Source organism: Panthera onca, chromosome A1 (assembly GCF_046562875.1).
Source record: "Panthera onca isolate mPanOnc1 chromosome A1, mPanOnc1 haplotype 2, whole genome shotgun sequence".
Taxonomy (NCBI): Eukaryota; Metazoa; Chordata; class Mammalia; order Carnivora; family Felidae; genus Panthera; species Panthera onca.
In genome coordinates, this window is record NC_138339.1 from 51,793,291 (window position 1) to 51,818,783 (window position 25,493).

At 39.3% G+C, this 25,493-nt stretch overlaps 1 protein-coding gene across 2 annotated transcripts in view; it reads right to left on the reverse strand.

Moving 5' to 3' along the window:
- Window positions 1-3,093: 3,093 nt before the first annotated feature.
- ATP10B (ATPase phospholipid transporting 10B (putative)) overlaps window positions 3,094-25,493 on the reverse strand; it is a 262,525-nt gene continuing 240,125 nt past the window's right edge. For both annotated transcript variants that reach the window (XM_060634929.3, XM_078446512.2), the window contains 5 exons: window positions 22,679-22,879; window positions 21,528-21,608; window positions 20,086-20,190; window positions 10,692-10,879; window positions 3,094-5,799 (listed from right to left, as the gene is read on the reverse strand). In XM_060634929.3, coding sequence (XP_060490912.1) covers window positions 5,562-5,799; window positions 10,692-10,879; window positions 20,086-20,190; window positions 21,528-21,608; window positions 22,679-22,879 — 813 coding nt within the window. In that variant the 3' untranslated portion in view covers window positions 3,094-5,561. The remainder of the gene's footprint in view (window positions 5,800-10,691; window positions 10,880-20,085; window positions 20,191-21,527; window positions 21,609-22,678; window positions 22,880-25,493) is intronic.

Sequence of the window (25,493 nt, forward strand, 5' to 3'; positions counted from 1 at the left end):
TGAAATCAAGAATCAGATGTGTACCTGACTGAGCTACCCAGGAGCCCAGTGATAGTTTAAATATCAGCAGAGGAGGGGCTTAGGGGCAGTGATATGCATGGAAGGGGCTACTGGAGACTCAACTTGGTGCTTTATTTATAGAGAAAGGAGTTGTGTTTAAGGGGAGGTAGAGGTATTGAAGGAGGTCATAGGAGACTAAATCTGCTCTTCCCCACTCCTTAGACTCCTCAGCACCTTGAGTGAGCCTATGGCCTATTTGAGGGAAAGAGGTGTCCCAGCTCTGGTTTCCCTCATGACAGCTGGAGATAGTGGCTGTCCTGGACCTGCTTTAGGTATTTGCCGCTTACTATTCACTGAGGTGAAAAAGACAACGAGGGACCTCAAAAAGGCTTAGGGGATTCATTATCTTCTCAAATAGTGTTGCTCTTCTCCTGCCTGCTATACTCCGAGACCAGACCCCATCAATGAGTTTCTTCAACAGCAAGACTCACAACATTGTTGAACCCTGCCATTTGCTAAGCATTTGGAACATAACAGAGAACAAGATTGCAGGGTCTCTCCCTCATGGGATCTTCCACCATGTGTGTGCATGACAGAGAATCAGACAGCTGCACAGATACTAAACTAAAGGCTTTGATTGCACAGGGGCATTCCTGCACTGTAATCTCCCCCAAATAGCTCTTAGAACCACAGAATGTTAGAACCAGTCCTGTTCCCAACTTGAGCATTTGAGAAAAAACAAAAGAACCTCAGTTTGAGGTTGAAACCTGGTGAAGGGATTTGTCCAGAGTCACAGTGGATACCACTGGCAGAGTGGACTTAAAATCTAGGCTCCCGGTTCCTGGCTCAGTTCTCTTCTGTCTTGTTTACCTTGCTCTAGCTACAGAAGAGTCCTCAGAAGCGGCAGCTCCTCCACTGATGCTAGGTGGCACCAGAACGCCTTTGAACAAAAAGGCTCTTGTCTCAGCTCCTGTCTGACAATGCCCAGATCCTCCTTGTGGGAGGCCTAAAATTGGGATGGGCAAGATTCCTTCTGTAGTGCTCTCAAAAGGCCTACTTGCCCCAGCTCACAATCCCCATCCTTCTTTTTTTTTTTAAGTTTGTTTATTTTTGAGAGAGAGAGTGCAAATGAGCAGGGAGGGGCAGAGAGGGAGAGAGAGAATCCCAAGTAGGCTCTGTGCTGTCAGAGCTCGGCAAGGGGCTCTGACTTACCGTGAGATCATGACCTGACACGAAACCAAGAGTCTGATGCTTAATCATTGAGCCACCCAGACACCCCATCCCCACCTTCCTTATCAGTGAAATCCTGCCTGGGTTAGAGGTAGGTGTGTGTGTGTTTGTGTTCTCTAATTTCCTGGGAGAATTTGCTCCTGTATGATTGATTTCTCCTAGGACTCTCAGTGCAGGATAGAAAGTTCTGGCTAGGTGATCAGCTCACTGGAAGATATTTTAGGGATGTGCAGGCATGAGTTATAGTTCTTCTTAGCTATTAGTATTTTCTGAGACTTTTGTGTGGGTGCTCAATCCAGTTGAACATGGTGTGGTCTTTCTCCGGGTCACATTGCCAGTCTGTGACAGAGTTGTGGTGGAATTCTAGCTAACTAACTACTGAACTACCTTGCCTCTCAGGAGAATGGAAAAAACCAGACCCTCTGTCATCTGGTTCCTATCTGCCCCTTCAGCCCCATCTTGTAGTTGTGTAGCTTTGTGGCTAGGAGTATAGGCTCTGGTTTCAGACTCTTGAATGCTGCCACCCCACGGGTTGTGAGACTGTGTCCTATTTATGTAACTTGACTTTACCTCAGTTTCTCCTTTTGTAATCGAATGTAATGTGATGGATTGCAAATGACCTCAAATTTCTTTGTAGATCCTACCATTAAAGGTAGAGGATATTTTCCCAACCCCTTGAAACTGGGCTGGCCTTATGATTTGTTTGATAGAATACAAATCAGCGGCACTGATGATGTGTGAGTTCTGAGCCTAGGTCTCAAGAGGCTTTGTAGATTATGTTCTCACTCCCAGAACATTGCTGACATGTGACACTGTTGGTTGATGATTTTAAGGATGGGAGATCCCAGCCATCCCACCTCAAATAGAATTGTGAAAACATAAGTAATTGTATTAGTCCACTAAATTTTGCGGGGAAGGGGAGTGGTTTGTTATGTCACAGAAACTAACTGAAATAGTAGAAAATAACAGTCCCTATCTCAGAGGGTTGCTTTGAGGTTTACATGATGATATGCACTTAGTCTAGTATGTAGCACACAGTGAGCTAGTACAGTTGTTCCTATAAGCATTATCACAGGGTCACTATCTCTTTTTTATTTGTGTTCTAGTCATGCTGACCTTTCCTTTTTTTTTTCCTCCTCCTCCTCCTTCTGTATACCAAACTTGTCCTTTTTAGGACTTTTGTAATTAATTCTCTCCATTTGGAATGGCCCGGTCTTATTTTCATGGTTGAAGTCTCCTCTCCTCCCCTCCATGGGAAGACCTTTTCCTGATCACCTTGGGAACCACCTGGTCCCTTCTTCTCCATTCTTCTTTCTCCTCATGGAGTACAATGATCCCATTTATTTACTTGATTATTGCCTCTCTTCCCTTTTAGGTTGTAAATTCCTTGGGAGGAGATGGCCCTGTTTTGTTTCCTATTTTATCCTTACTGCCTAATACGGTGCTGTGTATAGCAGGCACTCGATATTTTCTGAATGAGTGACTGAAAAGAGGCACCTGTATCAATCTGGAATTGAGGCTAGTGTCAGGATTCCAGCAAGAGGAGAGTAGCCAGGTTAGAGTTTCAGACAGAGGAGACTCTCTGTGCTGCTGCTTCTAATTCCTACAGCCATTTTGGCTTGTGTCACACTCTCATGTTGGATCAAATATGTTCCTGATAGTCTGTCTGACAAAGTGTGAGTTTAAGACTCAGTCTTAAGACTGAGTCTCTGTCTTAAACTCACAGCCCCTAGCACATCACAAGGCATCTAGTAGGGGCTTAACAGAAGTTTATTGGATAGATAAATGGATGGACAGATGACTAGAATAAATAAATGAGTGTGAAGAAGGATGGGTGAACAAATGAGATGGTGCCCAGAACTGCCGGCAATTGTGAAAAACAATATTTATTTCTTTTTTTCTAATAAAGAATAGCACATTTCCAGTCAATCAGTAAAAGTATAAAAATTACTAAGTACAGTCATTAGCATAATGTTATAGGAAAAATTATAACCTTTTCCCCTAAATGGCATGTTGGGTGGTCACAGTTGCTTTGGTTTCAAAGGGGGGCAAGAGTATGTAATCAGCTATCTCAGGTGGCCCAGGACTGAGGAAATTTTCAGTATAAAACTTGGAAAACCCCAGGCAAACTGGGATGGTTGGTCATGCAAGAAAGAGTGCGACATCACAATGTTGGGTATGGCTTGGCATTTAGGTACAGTGGTCTGACATCTGCATGACTTTCCTATTACCTTGTTTCCTCTTAGCTCTGAAATAAAAATTCCTGTGTTATTGTTGAGGGTGTTACAACTTTCAAAGGGTTTTCACGTCCCTTATGTAATTTTGACTTGATCCTTAGGCCAAGTCCAGGAGGTAGGCCAGTTCTAACCTAATTTGCAGGTGTGGCATCTTGTTTCAAGGCTCCTAGAGAGTACAGTAGCAATGACTCAATCCAGATTTCCTGAAGCCAGTGTTCTTTCCACTATTCTCTTCCTCTCTGAAACATCCCACCTATCTCAATATGGCTTGCAGGAGTGGGCAGGAATCAAATGGGGGAAAGGGAGGACCTTGAGATCCAAGTTTTGGCTCAATCTTCTCATTTGGAACAATTCATATCATTACTGCTTTGCCTCTCTAACAATCTCCATGTAGGATTCTCCTGTTGGCCATTATCAGTAACATCATGTGGCACAGTCAGTAAAAGAGATACAGCATACTGACTCCAGGATAATGCTTCAAATGGTCCCTCCAGTTAGGTTTGTTAGCAGAATGGTCAGTGGATGAGCTCAGTTTGCCATTTGCCAACTTGATTGTTGAGATCTTTTTGTTCATCTTTGCTGAAAAGTTACTCAAGTGTTAAGTCAACTTGTGTGTGGGGGGTGCTATGACCCTTAGGCTCAAATGCTTATCACAACATTGCATCCATCCCCTAATATACAGGGATTTTGCTGAATATATAGGTACTATCTTAAAGAGGAGAGGGTTCAGTAGCCTTCTCTGGCTTATCTTAACAACTAGGGACAGGCTATCCTTGCCCATAGTATACCTTAATTCTCTTGATAGCCTCTTAGAATTCTATCAGTCATTTTTAAAATTTCAATACTTTTTTGAGTTCTTTTACATTTTGGCACTTATAACTCTATGGATAAGAAGTTGTGTAATCCTTTTACCTCTACAGTGAGACTTACTCTGATTCTCCCTAAAATAACTGAAGCATGGGTCGGTGTCTTCCAGGTCTTTAAGGTGTAATTGTTTGGGCTCAGTGTTGCTCTCATACATACTATTCCGGGTGCAGATGTATTAAAGTCTACCAATCTTAGAGCTGAATGAGGATGTGTACTTGTATTTTAAAAATGAATAAATAGCTTTAAAAAAGAATACTGCTCCTATCCTCTTGGTACAGATTGTGGACATATGGTCTATTAGCTAAAGCTTGGGGTTTCCAGTGCACCCATTTGCTTTAGCATGTTCCTTCTGCCTCTTACACTAGGTGTGGACCTATAATTCTCAAAAGTCTCTGTGACACTGAGTTAAAATCTAGTTTTAATCTTTAGATATGGTTTTCTTTGGGTTAGAGACAAAAACAACCCAATTCTTGATGAATGAAAGAATTCATATACTCAAGAATTCATATACTCAAGATAAAGTACCTGTGTGTATGGGTTTCTTTTGAAACTTTAACTCTTGGCACAACGAGGTGATGTGATGGCTTGACAAGCCCAGAAACTTCCATACCTTGAGAAATTGCCTGGGTAGATAGATCTCTTAGAATATTGGAAAAGTATGGCCTAGTTGCATTGGCCACTGGCTATACTTATCTAAAGAGCCACAGGAATGTCTCTGGGCTAAAAAAAATTAAAACTCAATGCATGAGAAACATACCTTCCTTACAAAAATTCTGTTTGCATGATCTGCTACCTGGCAGCAGGAGAAAGGTAGAGGGTGACTGGTTTCCAGTCTTTTTATGTCAAAGCCCTTGGGGCCAGCACTTTCTTCAAGGAAGTCAAACCTGGTCAGGAGAAAAGAACAAGAATGACACATCCTTTCCTCCATGAAGAGGAAGAGTCATGGGTTAATTAGGCCATTGATTGGGTGGTTTCTTCTGAGTTTATACAGATTTCTGCAGGCTATTCATATGGTCAATGAACTCTGGGATCAGCGATGACTGCTCCTGCTTGAGGGCCGGTACTCAGCAATCTGTCCACTTGAGTAGGTTCCAGAAGCCATTGTCCTACTAGACCCAGAAGAAGGTATTCCCTGGATTAGAGTTTAGCTGAGGAGTCCTCTGGGCATGGGTCATTCCTCAGATGGTCTCTACTGCATTTCTCTCCATGCAGCACCCAGTCCTTCTTTCACTTGTACTTGGAAGGGCTAGAGCTCTTTGGGCTGTTGGCTCTGAAGTCCTGTTCTGGGACAGGTGGCACTGGATGGTGGGTATGCTGAGCCTCTTCAGGAATGGGGGCAGGCCTCTGTCTGTTTCTCCAACTCTGGATTTCTAGATCTCTTTTGTCCATAGGGAGTTTGTCGATTTTCTGAGCTTTTAAGATCAGAGACTTCCCATAAGTCCCTTGTAGAGATAGGAAAAAGTACCTGGTATGAAATAAAAGAATAAAGGCATTTTGATTTTTGTTGACTTCTTGAATTTTAGCATTGAAAAGGACCTTAGAATCTAACTCCCCACACAGGGCAAGATCCTCTTTGTTACACTCCTGTTGGCTATCAAATCTATGTCTAGGCATCTCTGGAATTGGGGAGTTCAACAATAACAAAATATAATAGCTAACATTTATTATCTACCAGGGCTATCCTAAGTGATTTAGGCATTAACTTACTTCATTCTTCCAACAATCCCATGAAGTCGTACTTTAGTTTCCCTGTATGTACAGATGAGGAAACTGAGGCACCAAGAGATTAGTGATTTGTCCAGGGGAGCCACACAGTGATGGAGTAGTGATCAGAACCAAGCACTCTGGATCCCAAGGCTTTTATCCACCATGTACAAGGTGGTGCATTCTATTTCTGGGCAATTCTAAATCAGGAAAATGTACTTCCTTTGTAATGTCAATGCTTTGCCTAACTTATTAATGTTTAAGTAGTTTCTAAATACATGTTCTTTCCCTGAATCTGTGGGTTGACTTGACAGCATCACTATATTATCACTATTTGCTAGATGAAGAAACTGAGTCCCTAAGTGATAAGAAGGGTTTCCCAAGATTTCCAGAGAAGTTAATTGACCTCCCTGAATGGTTAACTCAGGTGTTTCTTTCCCCCTGTCAAGTTGAAGGTAGTGGACTCTGGATTTGGGAGTCTCCATCTGTGTTTAGAATCTAAGTTTAGGGAAAAAAGGAATGAGAAGGTGAATAAAACCATGTGGTATATGGAGAAAAAAATCACACCATTACATCATTTTGTGATATTGGGCAATTCATGTTCCCTCTTTTGGTGTCAGTTTCTTAACCTAATGTGTAATTCAGTTGCTCAGGATACCTGTGATCTTTTCCAAAAATAATCCTTTAAAAGTTTTTATTTCTAAAGCCTTATAGAAAGACTCCATCCTTCCACTATTGTCTAAAAACTTTAGGGTGACATTACAGTGGCCAAAGGTTTCTGAAGACAACAGTAGTTTCCATGGAATCAGATAAACTTTCCCTCATTCTTTCTCTTCTCACCCAGCGAGGCAGTACTGGTGACCATATATATGTTTCAGGAAATACTAACTTTCTTGCTTGGAAATTTGAATTTTCTCAGTTTAAGCCTTTCCTCCAAGCTATCACTTTCCTTCTTCTAGCCATTTATTTAACAAATATTTGTAGAGTCCCTACAATGGGCCAGGCCCCAAGGGATTAAAGTGTGAACAAGACAAGGTTCTTGCTCTCATGTAGCATGTACGTAGACTTCTAAATGCAGAGAGCACAGAGAGTGTCAAACACCTGATCTAGTTTGAGAGAACGTCCTTGAGAAGGAAACATTTGAGGACTGAGAGATGCATAGGAGGTAGCCAGGCAAAGAAGGGGTGAGAGAACAAAATCCTGAGCATGATGGCTGAAGTATGGATAGTGAGGACAGAGTGTGGAAATATGACACAGAAGGTGTTGGTAAGGCCAGAACAGGCAAGGTCTGGGGGCCATATCTTGGTTTTTGTGCTTTATTGTGATGACCTTGGGAAGCTCTTGGGAGGGACATACACGGATGACACGATTACACTTTGACACAATAATAATAGGTTAGAGCAAACCCAATAGGAGACTACTGAAGTAATTTGGGGTAAAAAGATTAGAAATAGAAAGAGCAGATGGATATGAGAAATAGGTACAAGACAAAACTGTCAGGTCTTGGTGACAAGCCAGATATGAGGTGGTGAGTGGTATCAAGGATAACTCCCAGGGGTCTGTCCTGGTCCTGTGTGGGTAGCATTTGAGAGAACTCTGGAGGAGACCCAAGTTTCTTTGATGGTGGTGCTGACAGAGGATGGATTATGAATTAAATTATAGAGGTCTCTCTGTTTCCTCAGACCTAACATGCCTAGTGGAGGTGATGATTGGTATCTAGAAAGATGTATCTAGAATTCAGAAGAGAGGTCTGGACTGGGAATTTACATTGGAGATTTGTCTGTTAAAAATGATATTTAACTTCACAATAGTGGTTGCTATGTATATGGTGAGAACATAAAGTCAGAAGACAGAAGAACCCAAGACTAAGACTAGACATCAACTATGTGAAGGACATGAAGCAGCAAGGAAAATAAAGGAGAAGTAGGAGAAAGATGAAGAGAATGTTGTGTGATTTAAGCCAAGGAAAGAGTGTTCAAGGACTGTTATCCTCTCTTGTAGCTAATTAAGATACTGCTTTGTGTTGTAAAGTTAGTGTGTTATTTCTTTTGTCTTATCTGTAAAATAATTTACATATTCCTAGTTTAAGAGACTCAGTACAGTTCTTTAATATTGCTTGAATTAATTAGACCAAGATAAGTGAGGTCACAGCTAGTGGGCTAATTATCACAAGCTTGGTGAGTGAGATCAATCTCCATTATGATAAATATAGCTTATAACTTCAAGTGAACAAATAGTTTTCTGTGGTGAACATTCGATTATGTAGATTTAAGAAACATTTATTGTTCCAAAGTTATAAGTCCACAGTCCTTGGAACTATTAAAATAATTGTTTCTCTATCAGAGGAAACCTCTGCCTTTCTTAGTAAACAACATTAAGCAGAAATCCAACTTTACAATGATAATAAAGAATAGCAGAGATTTAACTTCTGTGTTATTGGTAACTAGCAAGTAAATATTTTCCAGCTTTCCCCTAATTTGTCCCTCATCTGTTTTAACAATCTATAACACTGAAGGTTCGTCTTGTCAACAGTCTTCATTCTTTCCAAGGATCATCATCAAACTGGTTGCTGTTGGCTCTAAGTGTTTTCTAGCCAAGGGTAAGCAAAGAATGTATGATAATTTTCTTTCCATATCCTAAATCTGATACAGAACAGGGAGCTCAGTGCTTGGGTAATGGTGATCATAACTGTGTGTAACCCAAAAGTGTGGACAAAAATACTTAACTCATATATTTGATGCTTTTTTTCCAATGAGAGCACAATCTTCTTTGTCTCCCCCAAGGGTTTGGGCTGAAGAAGGTGTGGGGTGGGCAATATTTCCTCTGAGGTTTGTACTTGTTCTTAATTGCTTCCTGCTCTTCACTCAGGGCCCTCTATCAATACTAGTCACTTTCACCTGTATTATGGTCACAGTTGTGTCTGAATCGTATACTGAGTTGCAGGTTTCTTGAGAACAAGGGCTCTGTTTTATTCACCTTTCTGTTCTTCTAACATCTATTGCTTGTTTATCTCAGAGTGCAGCATATGTGATAGGAACCGTGCTAAATGCTGGTTATATAATAGTAAGAAGGATACCTTCTATCCAGGAGTTAATGGTCAGACAGAGACAGACAACAAATGGCTAAAGGCAGTGACAGGGTTACACCAAGGTGATGGGAACACATAGGAGAGGGGGATGTATTTCCAGGTAGGAAGGTAGGCAAAGTCACAGAAGGGTTGGAATTGATGCCTGAAATGATGTCAGAGAATGAGGAGGTTTGGTCATAGGAAGTGTATTCCAAGTAGAAGAAATTGCATGAATAAGGGCAGGAAGGTGAGAAGGCATGGGCCTTCAGGGGAGCACAGGAAGCCTGGTGGTGTTGAATCCAAACTTTGAAGCAGGGAGGTGGGAGAGGACTGATGCTGCAGACACCAGCAAGGGACAAGGAGGGAGGCATTGCACATAGAGCATACTTAGAACTCAACTGGTATTTATGTTTGCCATCTAGGTATCTTCAGCCTTTATGCATCAGAGGTCAAGGCTCTGAGTTGGCTTAGGACAAGGAAATGGAAACCAACCTAGGTTAAGCAAGGTGCCACATTTATTAAAGGAAGTAAGGTCTGCTATAGTTCTACCTAATTTTGGATTAGAAAAAGTTCTGTGCAATGTTGAGATAGTCTGTTTACTATAGCTTATAATGGTAGGGAGGCTGAATTTTGATGTTTAGAGTGGAAAGATCTTAAGAATGGAGAGGGGCTAAGTCTTGCCCATGGGGTACATCATTGTGAAGTTCACTGACTGCTCTGACTAGAGTGTGGGCTGCAGAATAGAACACTGGCCATTGAATTGGGAGAATCCAGCTCCCACTGTTATGTGTGGTGGACTTGTGGACACATTATGTTCTTTCTTGGGACTTAGCTGTCCCATGAGCAAGTGGGACTAGAACCATAGCTCTGTTTAACTTCTAGGTGATGGCAAAAGCAAAATGAAGTGCTAGGTAGCATGTGGCAAGAGTGAGCTTCAAGGAAATATAAGGTATTATTGTTGCTGTTTTTCTGGATAAGGCAAATGCAGAAGGTTTAGGCTAGAAATGTTAGAAATAGTCCCTGGGCATAAATGATTTATTTGGCTAATACAGGTTGTGGGTGTGTGTGTGTTAAACAAATTTGAGTAACATTAAAAAGTTGACTATTTCATGCAAAATTTGGATTTATGAAAAAAAAATCTAAAGCTCTGGAATGCTAAGACTTGATCTTTCCTGGTGGCAATGATAGGGTGAAGCTGAGAAGGTCTTTTTCCCCACGTCTGTACTTCACCTGGTTTGTTGCAGTTGCTTGTCTGTCCCTGTAGATATTTGAGTATGAGACTCCTTGGCTAGTAAATAAATGATCCTTTATGTACAACAAAATTTGTAAGGCAGGAGGGCAGGAATTATTACTCATTTTACAGATACCACAACTGAGGCCAAGCCAGTTGGGGACTTTGCTACTCTGTGGCTGACCTGGGACCACACTCTGTGTTATTTGCTTTTTAGTTTATTGTTCTCTCTGTCCTAGTACCCTGTCTTTGAAACTGTAGTCTCAAGGTTCCTATCAGGAATCAAACTCCTGACTCTTGGATTAATAAGTGGGCATTGGTAGTTCTATGAAGACGACAGCCCCTGTGCTCAAACCTTGGCAGAAGAGCTGTGACTGGTGTGACGAAGCAGATGAGGTAGAAAGTGGGGTCTGAGAGCTGGCCTTCCATCACCCAATAGGGATTGGTGGGACTGTTGCAGTTGATGCAGATGGCATTGTAAACAAGGGACACCACAAAGTACATCAGGAAGCTGCCTGCCAGAACAAGTCCGTGGATAATGGTCTGTGGAAGGAAAGGAGAAGTAAACACTGTTAAAAGTATAGCTTAGATCGGGAGGCAGTACAATCATGGCACTTGGCTAACTTTGTTGTAAACATTTTTTGGGGGGAAATAAAAAATTAAAAAAAAACCATGCAGCTTAATGGATCATTATAAAGTGAACACCCATGTTGCTATAATCCAGAATTTGAACACACCTACCCAAAGAGCCCTGAAAGATTCTGTCTCACCCTTGACTTTGGTGATAAATTTCCAAGCCATCCTTTGTCGTTTCACTGCCTATCTACTGTTTCTAAATGTCAGGTAAATAGAATCCTATTTGGTGTGATGAATCCATTTTTTTCACATGTGGCTGCAGTTTATTATTTTCAAAGCAGACCGTATTCTGTTGTCTGATCTTATTCTGTTTTGTGTTTCTTTCCCCATTCTTATCCTCTTTTAACTTACTATTTTGTACAATTTCATTTTCTCCCTTTACTGGTTTGAAAGTTATACACTCCATTTCTATTCTTTCAGTGATTACTCAATAAACGATAATAAGCAATCTTAAATTACCACAGTCTAAAATATGTAACTACTTTTCCCTCCTCCTGAATTATACAAGGACTTTAGAGCACTTTAACTCTTAACCTCTCTCCTGACTTATTGCTACTGCATTTTTTTCTGATTTTTTAAAAAAAATTCAAGTTAGTTAACATACAGTGTTGTCCTGGTTTTAGGAGTAGAACCCAGTGATTTATCTCTTACATATGACACCCAGTGCTCATCCCAAGAAGTGCCCTCCTTAATGCCCATCACCCATTTAGCCCATCCCCACACCACTTCCCCTCCAGCAATCCTGTTTGTTCCTTGTATTTAAGCGTCTTTAATGGTTTGCCTCCTTATAGTTGAATATTGTCAATATTCATAAAATTCAGTTACATGTTGACTACTGTTTATGACTTCATTCCTTCTTGCATCTTGGACTGTCCATCTGAGATTTTTTTCCTTTTGCTTTGTACCTCCTTTAGAATTGCCTTTAGTGGGAATCTGTTGATGATCTATTCTGATGTTTCATTTCATTCTCATACTTGAAGGATATTTTTGACGGATAACAGAATTCTTGTTTGGCATTTCTTTTTTTCTTTGCATATTTAAAATAGCATTCCATTGTTTTTGGCTTATGTTTTTGCTACTGAGATGTCTGTTACTTTTGTTTCTAAGAATGAAATCTTTATGTCTTAAAGACATATGTCTGGCTATTTTTATGGTTTTTGTCTTTAGTATTCTATAGTTTCTTTATGGTAAGTATGTGTTTCTTTTATCTTGGGTTTTGTTGAACTTGAATTTGTGGATAGACGTTTTTCATTTTTGCAAAATTCTTAAGTAACCATCTTTTTTTGTGTGTGTTTTACATTTTATTTATTTATTTTTTTAATATATGAAATTTAGTAACCATCTTTTAAACTTACTGCCTATCTCATTTTCTCTCTCCTTTCCTTAGACTCTGATCAAATGTATGTAGACCTTTTCAGATGCCACACTATCCTCTATACATTTTGTACCTTTTCCATAAGTTTTATTTTTCTTCTGTTTTATATTTTGCATAATTTCTCTTGACAAATTCAACAAATCTCCCTTTCAATTTTTTCTGATTTTTTGTTAAGCCAGCCACTGTATTTTATTTCTAAATGTTTTATTTGGTTTCTTTTTAAATTTGCTAGGTTGCTTTATATAGTTTACCAATCCTTGCAGATATTTTAAAGCTTATTCTTTACTTCTTTAAACATAGTAAACATAATTTTCTATAATATATATCTAATAATACCAACATCTGAAATATATTTTTTTCTTTAATTTATTTATTTTGGGAGAGAGAGTGCATAAGCAGGGGAGTAGCCTAAGCAGGCTCCAATCTGTGTAGAGCCCAGTGTGTGGTTCTATCTCATGAACTGTGAGATCATGACCTAAGTTGAAATCAAGAGTCAGCTGCTTAACTGAATGAGCCATCCAGGTGCCCCTGATGCTTGTTTTTTTTTGATCCTCACCAATTGGTTTTTGTTTCTTTGAGAGTTGGTTACTTTGGATTATGTGATGCTCATTGCCCTTAAAGTTGCTAGGAACAGTTTGAGGCATAGGATGAGATAGCTTTCTCTAGAGAGGGTGTATGTGTTTATTTTGCAATGTCCTTGGTAACTGTCAGTCTTGAATTCACTTTAAACTGAATTCATATGTCAAAATTTGGCTCAACGAAGTACTAGAAACTTGGGCTGCAAATATGTCTGAGGCCAGCCCATGGTTCTTTTCCTAGGACAGGTCTTTTTTACAGATTCTCCAAGCCCTGTTCACAATGAGAATGATTCCTACAGTACCTGCTGGGGAGATTGAATAGGTAGGTCCATTTTTTGGGTGTACCGTTACCCTGAGGTATAGCTTTGGGGTCCTAATTTATTTATTTTTAAGAATTAAACATTTATTTGCCTTCTAAAAAGATGGAAGCAATAAATCATAAAAACTTCTTTGAAAAAAAGTCTTTGAAAATAACTTTTCATGGCTTCCAGGGGAAGAAAATCCATCACCTGGTTAGCATCAAGTGGTATCAGTAGTTGATTGATGTTTTTCTTTTTCTTTTCTCTCTTTTTTAAAAATTTACATCCAAGTTAGTTAGCATATAGTGCAACGATGATTTCAGGAGGAGATTCCTTAATTCCCCTTACCCATTTAGCCCATCTCCCCTCCCACAACCCCTCCAGTAACCCTGTGTGTTCTCCATATTTAAGAATCTCTTGTCTCTCCCCTCCCCTGTTTTTATATTATTTTTGCTTCCCTTCTCTTATATTCATTTTTAAAAATTTACATCCAAATTAGCATAGAGTGCAACAATGATTTCAGGAGTAGATTCCTTAGTGTCCCTTACCCATTTAGCCCATCCCCCCTCCCACAACCTTTCCATTAACCCTCAGTTTGTTCTCCATATTTATGAGTCTCCTCTGTTTTGTCCTCCTTCCTGTTTTTATATTATTTTTGTTTCCCTTCCCTTATGTTCATCTGTTTTGTCTCTTAAAGTCCTCATATGAGTGGAAGTCATATGATTTTTGTCTTTCTCTGGCTAATTTCACTTAGCATAATACCCTCTAGTTCCATCCATGTAGTTACAAATGGCAAGATTTCATTCTTTTTGATTGCCGAGTAATTCTCCATTGGATATATATGTACCACATCTTCTTTATCCATTCATCCATCGATGGACATTTGGGCTCTTTCCATAGTTTGGCTATTGTTGATAGTGCTGCTATAAACATTGGGGTGCATGTGCCTGTTTGAAACAGCATACCTGTATCCCGTGGATAAATGCCTAGTAGTGCAATTGCTGGGTCGTAGGGTAGTTCTATTTTTAATTTTTTGAGGAGCCTCCATACTGTTTTCCAGAGTGCTGCACCAGTTTGCTTTCTTTGGGGGTCCTAATTTAATGTGGGCTCTTATTAGACTCTTGCCTTGGGTGGCTGGGTTTGATTTCTGAACTTTTTGCTCAGTCAAGGTGCCAGAAACAAAGTTCTTTTTGAGCAGGGTTGCAAATACCCTCAAGGAAACAGGATTTGGGTCTTTGTCTAGAATCCCCCCTTCTCAAAGGTTTTTGTTACTATCCTGTTAGCTTTTTTATGATTTTGAAGAGTTTTTTTTTAATTATTCATTTTTAGTTTTCAGTAGGAGAGATGATCTGAATACTCCAGCCCCTGTTCGTGAAGAAGAAAGCAGTTAGCTATTTGTTGTTGTTGTTATTTAGTTTTATTAGGTAGCAGTTAGCTGCTTTGGTGGGAACTGTGGAAACTGACAGTTATTCAAATTCATGTTAGATTTCTATCTGGGAAAACAAAGAGACTGTCCTTCTGCTTCAGGTACTTTCAAAAGAGAAATGTGTTTTTTCATAATGATTCCAATAGCTGACTCCTTTGCCAAGAGCACTGGAAATTGTCAGTAACCACTGGGTTAGCTAGTCTAGAGATGCATTAGGTGAGTTAATAATGCTGAATGGTGAGTGAAAGGAACAGGTACCCTCTTTGAAAGCAGCCAGATGCAGTGCTGTGAGAAAGTGGGCTGAGTGACCAGTTAGGATATAGAATCTTTAGTCTCATCACCCATATAATATATGGTTGAGGACTGCTTATGCATTTCAAGGCATTTTGAAAAGTTAAAAGAGAGTAGAATTCTTCTTGGGAAATATCTTGGGCTAGTTTTTTAAAAAATGGAATTAAATTGTGAAATACTTCAGGCATACAGATAGTACACCTCATATAGCCAGCACCTAGCTTTATCAGTTTTAACTTTGTCATATTTGCCTCCAATTTTTATTAAAAAATTAAGTTTAACATATACAATTAAAGCACCCATAATACCCTGCAAATGTTTTCTCCTTAGTCTAGAACATAAATTCAGTGTTCTCATCACTCTCAGACACATTTTATACCTACATGTTTATGAATACTTTTTTACTTTATCATGTATATGTATCCTTCAACTTTTTTTTCACTAGACTTTATCCTTTTGGAGTTTCATCCATATTGATAGATATGGCTTTAGTTAGTTATTTTACCTGTTCTATTGTATGAATATGCCACAATTTATTTTCCTATTGATGAACACTTATGCTTTTTCTTTTCTTTTTTTTTTTCTATTAAGAATGATTAATTCTTGAACATGTTTCTGTATATACACATGCAAGAGTAATTTTCAGGATGCATCATACTTAGAAGTGGAATTGTGTCATAGCAGATGAGTACTTAAACTCCTCCAGCTATTTTCAAATTGCTCTCCAGAGTGATGGCATTAGCTTATATTTTGTAGTCTACTACCAGGATATAAAAGTTCTTTGGTCGGGACTTATTATCTTTAACACACTGCTGAGTCGATTTGCCATTCACTTAAAATGTTTATTTATTTTGAGAGAGAGAGAGAGAACTCCAGCAGGGGAGGGGCAGGGAGAGAGGGAGAAAGTCATGACCTGGGTCCAAATCAAGAGGGGGACACTTAACAGACTGAGCCATCCAGGCACCCTGCCAATAATTTATTTAGAAGTTTTATATCTCTGTTTGTTATGGTCTATGATTTTCTTTCCTTGTGACCTATGCTTATTTCGGTATCAGGATTATTTTAGCTAATTTCTGTAATGGTGACTAGTTTATTCAGGTTTGCTGACTGACCTCGGTTATGTTTTGGTAAATTTTAAAGAAATTATCAACTTGGTTTAAATTTTCAAAAAATATTAAAAAAATGATTATAGCTATGTTTATCAGTCTTTTTCATCTTGTTTTTGTGGTCTTTGTGTATGTCTGTGTGTGTGTGTGTGTGTGTGTCTTCTCCTGGATCAGTTTTGCCAGAGATTAGTTTTAATTAAAATTCCAGTTTGGGGGTTCCTGGGTGGCTATCAGCATGGAGCCTGCTTGGGATTCTCTCTCTCTCTCTCTCTCTCTCTCTCACAATAAATAAATAAACTTTAAAATAAAATTCCAGTTAGTTCACATACAGTGTACTATTAGTTTCAGGTGTACAATATAGTGATTCAACACTTCCATATAACACCCTGTACTCATCACAAGTGCAATCCTTAATCCCCATTACCTATTTAACTCATCCCTCCACCCACCTCCCCTCTGGTAACCCTCTATTTGTTCTCTATAGCTAAGAGTTTTTTTCTTGGTTTGCCTCTCTCTCTTTTTGCCTTTGCTTGTTTATTTTATTTCTTAAATTCCACATGAGTCAAATCATATGGTATTTTTCTTACTTCACTTAGCATAATACTCTCTAGCTCCATCCATGTCATTGCAAATGGCAAGATTTTATTCTTTTTTATGGCTGAGTAACACAGATTAGTTTTTATTAGGGTTTTGAGGAACTCCATTATTGGTCTTACTGATCCTTTCAATTGTTTCCTTGATTTTTCTCTTTAGGTTCTTGAATTGAATTCTTTTTTTTTTTAAATAATAAATGCATTAGATGCATCCCATAAGTTTGCATATATGGTACTTTTATAGGCATTTAGCAATAATTTCCATCATGATATATGCTGGACCTTGTGAATTATTTAGAAGTACATTTTGAAATTTCCAAGCATGTTAAGTTTGTTTGGCTCTCTTTTTATTGCTCATTTTTAATCTAAATGTGTTGTCAGAAAATCTGTTTATGATTCTTTCAAATTCCTATGTGAGAATTTGGTCTTTTAATTTTTGGTATATCATCTGTGTTTGAAAGATACATGTTTGGTATTTGTTTGGAACAGGATTTTATATATTATGTGATAATTTATTCAAGGCTTCTATATTGTTTTTGTTTGATCCATTTCTGATAGAATTATATAAATCTCACAGTTCTCACAGTATAATTGTGAATTTGTCTATTTCCCCTTATATTTGCTGGACAAAAATATCCAATCTGATAATTTTTGGTTTTAACAGATGAATTAAATCTATTTACATTATTATGGGTATTGATATATTTGGGTTTCTCTTGAACATCTTGTGTTTTATTTTGGGGGGGCAATCATTTTTCTTTGCTCTTAATTTTTTTATCTTTCCTATATCCTGCAGAATTGATAGTTTTCTATTTTCCTCTTATTTATTTCCATTCCTTTATGGTTAACCTTAAGTTTTTAAGCTACATTTTCAAGTATTAAGATACCTTACATCTTTAGACACACTAAATAGGGACTTTTATGGAAAAATTGATAGTTAAATGCCTATTTCTATCTTCCTCCCATTAATGACAAAGGCTATAGCATAAATTGTCTATTGAATAGCTCTTCCTTTTTTTTTTTTTTTTTTAATGTTTCTTTATTTATTTTTGAGACAGAGAGAGACAGAGCACAAATGGGGCAGGGGCAGACAGAGAGGGAGACACAGAATCAGAAGCAGGCTCCAGGCTCTGAGCCAGCATCAGCACAGAGCCCGACGCGGGGCTCGAACCCACGGACAGTGAGATCGTGACCTGAGCTGAAGTCGGACGCTTAACCGACTGAGCCACCCAGGCGCCCCTTGAATAGCTCTTTCTTACCGTTATGTTGTTTCTTACAGTTTTAGCTTTCATGTTCTTGCAGAAGTATGTTTCTACTTTTGTTTCAGTATCTGAAAATGTCATTTATTTTGCCCTGGTCTTACGTGATGTGCAACTCTTTATTTCCCCTCAGGTCTTTGAAGATGATTACTCCACTGTTTTCTAGCTTCTATTGTTTGTCAGTTTAACTGCTATTCCTTTTCAAGTAAGTTGTCCATAGTCTTTGGTAGACTTTAAGATCGTCTCTTGTACATTGTATAGTTTCGCTATGATATATCCAGATTTATATTAATTTTCTTTTTCAATGATTATCTTTTCAGATATTGCTTCTCTACCATTCTTCTTCTAGCCATTATTCCTTTGAATTACTTTTTTCATATTTGTGTGGCATTCCAGATGAGTTCCTAGTAATATCTTCCAATTTGGTAGTTTACTCCTTGCCAGTGTCTGATCTAGAGTGGATCCCATGAATTGAATTTTTAATTTCAATGACAAAATTTTCATTTTGAAGAGTTCTAAATGTTTCCCTAGCTTGCTTCAGTTCCCAGGATTAAAGTTGTCTCTTTGATTCTTAACCACCTTCCTCATGGCTTCTGATAAAACTGGAATTCCAAATAGCATGTCAACTTTTCTTCAGCTTGCTTTCTTGAGTGGGGAATTTCAGCCCAGACCCTGGACCTAGCAGTAAACAGGGCTCCAGTCTTTCTTAACCCATAGGAACAAGACTCTCCTCTGCCACAGTTTCCTGTCCTGGATTCCAGAAAGCCTTCAGTTTGGGCCAGCCCAGTACCTCTTCCTCCCCTGTCCCACTGTTTTTCAGTCTCTCCTCATGCTGGTGCTTCTTGAGGAAATTTATCCTGTACTTGGCTCTGCTATACATTTTTTGGGTTTATCACTTTATTCTATTTATCTTTGGCATGAATTGGAACAGGGGGTCTGTGATCTGAAGTTTCCTTGGGTGGCTCTTACTAGCTACTGCACATCATGTCAGGGGCTGATCTGGTTTAGTTAACATCCATTATATCACAATATATGTATGTCAAGTGATTATCCTGTACACCTTAAACTTATACAGTGCTATATAAGTCAATTATACCTCAGTAAGACTGACACTGACCCCCCCCACCCACCAACAAAGGTCTCTAGGAGGTTAAATGAGATAATACACTAAAAATCATATAAATAGGTACCTGGTAAATAATTTTAAGCTCTTTGTTGTTATTACCATTGTTTAGAAGAATTTAATGAGAAAGCTGGCATTGCCGTTTTTAGATACTGAAATGTGATATTTAGACATGCTTTTGATGTGCTTACCCTGAAATTAAATGGAGAGAATAGACCTCCCTAACACAGCCTCAAATATAGTCAGGCTACCATTTTCCTCATCTCTGAAACATCCTTGATTTTTTAAATAAAAAAATACAGATTTGAAGGGGGTACATGCACCCTAATGTTTCTAGCAGCATTATCAACAATAGCCAAACTATGTAAAGAACCCAAGCATCCATTTACTAATGGGTGGATAAAGATGTGGTGTATATATACATACACACAATGGAGTATTACTCAGCCATGAAAAGAATAAAATCTTGCCATTTGCAATAACATGGATGGAGCTAGAATGTATTATGCTAAGTGAAATAAGTTGGTAAGAAAAAGACAAATATTATATGATTTTACTCATATGTGGAATTTAGGAAACAAAGCAGATGAACATATGGGAAGGGGAAAAAAAAGGGAAGCAAACCATAACAAAGTCTCAACTATAGAGAACAAACTGAGGATTGATGGAGGGAGGTGGGTCAGAGGATGTGTTAAATACATGATGGGCATTAAGGAGTGCACTTGTTGTAATGAGTACTGGGTATTATATGTAAGTGATGAATCACTAAATTCTCCTGAAACCAACATTACACTGTATGTTAACTAACTAGAATTTATATAAAAATTTGGAAAATACATTCTATTTTTGCAAAAAATTGTCTCATTGTTTTATAGGTCTTAGTTTTATCATTCTGGATAGATAACAAGCAAGTTGAGGCTGGGGACTTTATCTTTTATACCTCCCTCATTCCTGTACAAATGGGACACAGTGTAGGAGTTCAGCAGTTAGTTATTGATTAGATCAATGATACAGAGTAAAATGAATGAAATTTTTCAGGTCAAAGGGGCTCTTGGGTGCTTACCCAGGTCTTAATTTCCATTGCCTGGTGCAAGAGAATTGTGGCAAGGGAGATGGTGTTGATGGGTGTCCCAAAGGTAAAGACATCAATATCAGAGTCTTTGTAGGTCTGCAGAGGAGGAAGAAACAGGCACTGTCAGATGTATCCTTGGATTCAAGGACTTGGTTTTGACACAGTGATAATAAAGCATCAGTGAAGGCAGGTATCATGGGAGGGGAAGGAATGAGAAGATACTCAGCTGCCATCCCTGGGGAACTGACCCAAGGAACAGACAAGATGAGGAGTGAGTTAATATGGTTAAATTCTTTGGAAACATATTTGTAGCAGAAGCCATGATGGGTATTCCAGAACATTGCAGAATGGATGAACAAGAAATTTATTGAGTAACCAGCAGGCACAATGCCAACTGCTGAAGATGCTTCTGTGTACCTTCAAGGAGTCTATAGTCTACTAGGCAGGGAAAATGTAGTACAATTTAAGGTAGCAAATGATACAATGGTACCAGGTATACAAAGTACCCCAGGGGGTACAGAAGAGAATATATATCATAATCAGAGGAGTTAATCTCTTGAAAAGAGAGGAAAGGCAGACCAGGGAAAAGTGAGAACTTGATGCTGAAAAGTTCAAAAAGGTCCCAGATGGTCCATTAGTTGAGCACATAGTAGGGGAAAAAAATGAAGTAGGAAAGGTAAGCAGAGTCCTAGAGAAGGAAGGTATTGTAAGCTAGGGAAATTCAAATGAAGCACAAAATCACTCGACCCATCTTGTTGCTGACTGCAAAAGGATGTGAGGCAGTGTAGACACCACAGTTTAGCACTTGACCCACATTCTGTTTTCCCTGTCCAGGAGAAATATGGATTATATTCTGCTATCTTTGTTCCCAGTCTTCAAACTGGGAACCAAATTGAGATGGGGCTGGTATCCCTTGCTATCTGTATTCTTGCTTTTATTTCAGATAATGTAGTATCCTTTATTATCAGAACTTATTTCCTGAATGTGTGCGGCCTTGACCTTGAAAGCAGAAACCTAAATATAAATCAAGGGTTGTAAATTCAAATACCTTCAATATTCAAGTAAGAAATAGTAAATGAGTGAAGAAAGCTAGGTATAAGACAAAATGTAGTGGTAGGGACTATGGCAAACTGAAGAACATGCACCTCAACTAAGCAGGGCTGTGAATCAATTCTGGATTTTTGCCACGTGGCAAAAATGACCCAGTGTAATGACAGTTTCCAGTTTTTTAAAAGGTGGCAGAAATTAAGATGTTTTGGAAAAAATTCTGATTTTTCAAATACCCTGAGTTGGATATAGTCTGCAGACCACCTGTTTGGATCCTCTGTGCTGCATCATCCAGAAAGACACTACTAGTCTAGGATTCATGTTTACAGTACCAGTTGCAATTCACTCTGTGATTTGTATGATTAGAAAGGGACTATACGACTTACCAGGTAAGGAATGAAGAAACAGACAAGGCTCTGATAGAATGCATCCACTATGCAAATCCAGAAAGTCATAGAGTTATAGCACTGCCAGGAAAGAACACATCAACCACCATCAAAGCAAGCCTTTGTAAGGAATGTTCTTGTGCTATCTGGGGCAAACAATAGGGTATTTAGAATGCTTTTTATCTTAGAGGCAATAGAATGGGACCATTAAGAACACAGACCTGGGGGTGACAGACCTTAGTTCAAGTCCCAGCTCTGCCCGAAGCTTATGACCTTGTGAAAGTCACTAAACCACTTTGATAATTGCTTCTTCTTCCATAAAAAAGGATGAAAACACCAACTATCTCCTTGGGTTTCAAGAAATCTAAATGTGGTTGTGCTGTAGTACCTAGTAAGTGCTCAGTTATCAATAACTGTCATTCATTAGCACCACGCTAGTGCTAATACACAATGGGTAAGTTTAGAGATTCTAAGGTTTCTATATAGCCTCTGAAAGGGAGCTCTCCATCACAGCCCAGGATCACAGATTCCCAAGAGACAGGGCTCAGTGGCTTCAGAGACCAGTGTTCTCATTTTGGGCTTCACTGCCCATGGTCTGGCTTCTCCAAATCACTAAGGGTGTCAGTGTGACCTCTGTCTTCCAGGAAACCATCCTGATGGTTTCCCAGGCCTTCTTTAGTCTACTGGCTACCAGCAAATTCTAGACCATGTATAATCTTGTGTTCTAAGCTTTGTATTCCCCAACATGAGTAGAAGCCCTTATTTATCACCCAGTGATGAGCAAACTAGCTTTTAATCCCAGGGGTTCCCAAACCAAGCCTTGGGGGTTCTGTCAAAGGCCTGGAGAAAGGGGCCAGTTGAGGGCAATGGGATCTCTCTGCATGTCCTCTCCGCATTCAACTAGGGCAGTCCCATGTTACTTAATTAACAAATAACTAAAAAAGAAAAATACCCACTGGTCTGGTCCATCGCCCTCAACAGCAAATGCGAAACAGACCAGGAACAGGGAGTGGAGCTACTGGGTCACAAAGGAGCTAAGAGGCAGGGTAGTGACCAGAGTGTAGGGCCCCTAACCCCAGGCCCGTGCTCTTTCTCTGACACCTGCAGGGAGGATTCAGAGACAGGGAGGAGTTGAGGCCCCTCCAGCTTACCTCAGAGTTTTGGCCACTCTTGTACAGCTCTGGCAATGCCAGGAGTGTTTCTGCAGAGATGTCTTTATCGAGGACTCCAAAGATGAGAGGAGGCAAGGAGGTGAAGAAGAGATTAAAGAATATCATCTGCCAATAATCGATCATGGTGGAGCCAGAGAAACCACAGAAAAACTGGTACCAGAAGAGCAGGTTGACATAACACTGCAGGCAGAAAGAGTGGCCTTGTGAGTGAGGACCCATGGGCAGTAGTCAACAACTGTTGCTTAGAAGCCTCTGGCAAGTCACTATGCTGACTTGGAGCTTCCATTTTCTCATTTGTGACATGCAGAGTTGTGTAAGCATCAGAGATAACTATAGAGCTGCTGCTGCTATTACTATTACTATTACTGCTCTTCGGGACCTGAAGGGAATTGCACCAAGTTGTTAAGGTAAGTGTAATGGGGTGGTTAAGAGCACAGGTTATGGAGGCAGAAAAGGCTGGTTTGGAATGATTACATCTGTTATTTACTAGCTGTGTGAGCTTGAGCAAATCACTTAACCTTTCTGAACATCATTTTGGCATCTTTCAGATGGGAATAGTAGCATCTTAGACCATGGCACAGGATATCAAAAGGCAGTAGTTACGATTAGTAGTGTGGGAAGAGAAGGGGGTGTCCCAGGGAAGGGATAATAGAAAGACCAGATACTGGGCAGAAAGCCTGGTGGGAAGATGATTTCATGAGATTTTCCTCACAATATATTCCTAATGGTGATGCAACTCAGACAGGTGAGGAAGAATATCTTCTCCTTAACTGTTGCTTTATGGTTTCTGAAGCTGTTTTCCACTCAGGACTGCCCACCTGAGAATGCAAACTGGTGCAGCCACTCTGGAAAACAAAAAATTAAAAATAGAACTATCCTGTGATCCAGCAATTGTTCTACTAGGTATTTGTCCAAAGGACACAAAAATGCTGATTGAAAGGGGCAATGCACCCCAATGTTTATAGCAGCACTATTGACAATAGCCAAAGTATGGAAAGAGCCCAAATGTCGTCAACTTATGAATGGAAAAACAAGATGTTATGTGTATATACGTATGTACATATGTATATGTATATATACACACACACACACACACACACACACACACACATATACATAAAATGGAATATTGACTATCAAAAAGAAAACCTTTCTGTTTGCAACAACACGGATGGAGCTGTAACATACGCTAATTGAAATAAGTCAGAGAAAGACTAATACCATATGATTTCACTCCTATGTGGAATTTAAAAAACAAGACAAATGAACATAGGGGAAAGGAAGCAAAATAAGATAAAAACAGAAAGAGAGACAAACTATAAGAGACTGTTAAATACAGAGAACAGAGTTGCTGGTGGAGTGTTGGGTAGGGGATGGGCTAAATGGGCAATGGGCATTAAGGAGGATACTTGTTGGGATGAGCACTGGGTATTACATGTAAGTGATGAATCACTAAATTATATTCTTAAAATCATTATTATACTATATGTTAACTAACTTGGATTTAAATAAAAACATTTTTTTTAATTAAAAAAAAAAGACTGCCCACCTGAGATGGGCTGGGATCACTAGTATTGTTTACCCCCCTGCGATGTGGCTTGGTGACTTGACCAAAGTCATCACTTAAGCTGCTGCTCCCAGTGCTGGGACCAGAATGTCCTGTGTGGCTGAGGCACACAGGGTAAAAAGTATAGTAAGAAATTGTTCCTTAGGTTTGTGTACAAACTATAATGCCCATAACCTAACTGCCAGACTAGTGTTATTTTGAAAAGGATGTAATAATATGGGCATGTTAATGTTATTAGTGACACCAATGATTATACTGGAGCTTCTATTTGTGCCAGGTGTGTGATATATATTATAGCATATTACTATATAGTATATTAGATGTGCAATAGACCTTCTAATTTGTCCCATGTTGAAAGATTATTGCTAAAGATAGTACATATTATATTAGTGTTATATCTCAATGATAATATTATTAGCCCCACTCTACAGATAAGGAACCTAATGCTCTAAGATACTCAGTTACTTCCTGCCTAAGTTCAGAGCCAGAAAATCACACAACCAGCATCTGAGTTTCAAGCCTTCCTCTTTGACCATTCCTAAACTTCCTCAATCTCCTATTGGATTCTACAATAACAATGCTGACTGAGAGGCTTCTAGCCAAAGAGCTCCATCCTTTGGCTTTTCTGGTGACCAGTGGGAAGTTTTCTGGTTCTGAAAGAGATCCTGATGCCCTGAGATTTCCTGGATCTTGCATCTTTGTGTCCAAAGAAGGGAGAAGGCTCAGTCTGTTTACTGAGCTATAGGTAGGTTTGAAATGCACTATGGGAAGACTTTGAGACTCCAGATCGACAGCAACCACTTGTGCACTTGATGTGGTGGGTTTAAGAAGAACTGAAGTACTGAAGTTCCCTTGATACTATCATTCAGCAGCTGTTATGAAGCTTTGACTTTCTTTCCCCTTTGAGAATCTTGTCTCGCTTCTCCCTCCTCAGCTAAATGGGAAAAATAGTAACTCTTCTCTCTCTTACACATGGGTAGGTCAAGTGGCTCAGATGAGCTAAGTGACCACACCAAATGCCCTTGGCCACTTGGGGCTGGAACTGTGACTTGAGGCTGTAGTAGCCTAGGATACCAGAGCTGGAAGGGACACCATCTTACAGATGAGGCCAATAATAGCAACAACAGCAAATAACAACAGCAACAAAGACACATAAAGCACATACTATATGCTAAGCTATGTTCTGACCCATTAAATCTACCTAGCAGCCCTTTGAGGTAGTGATTA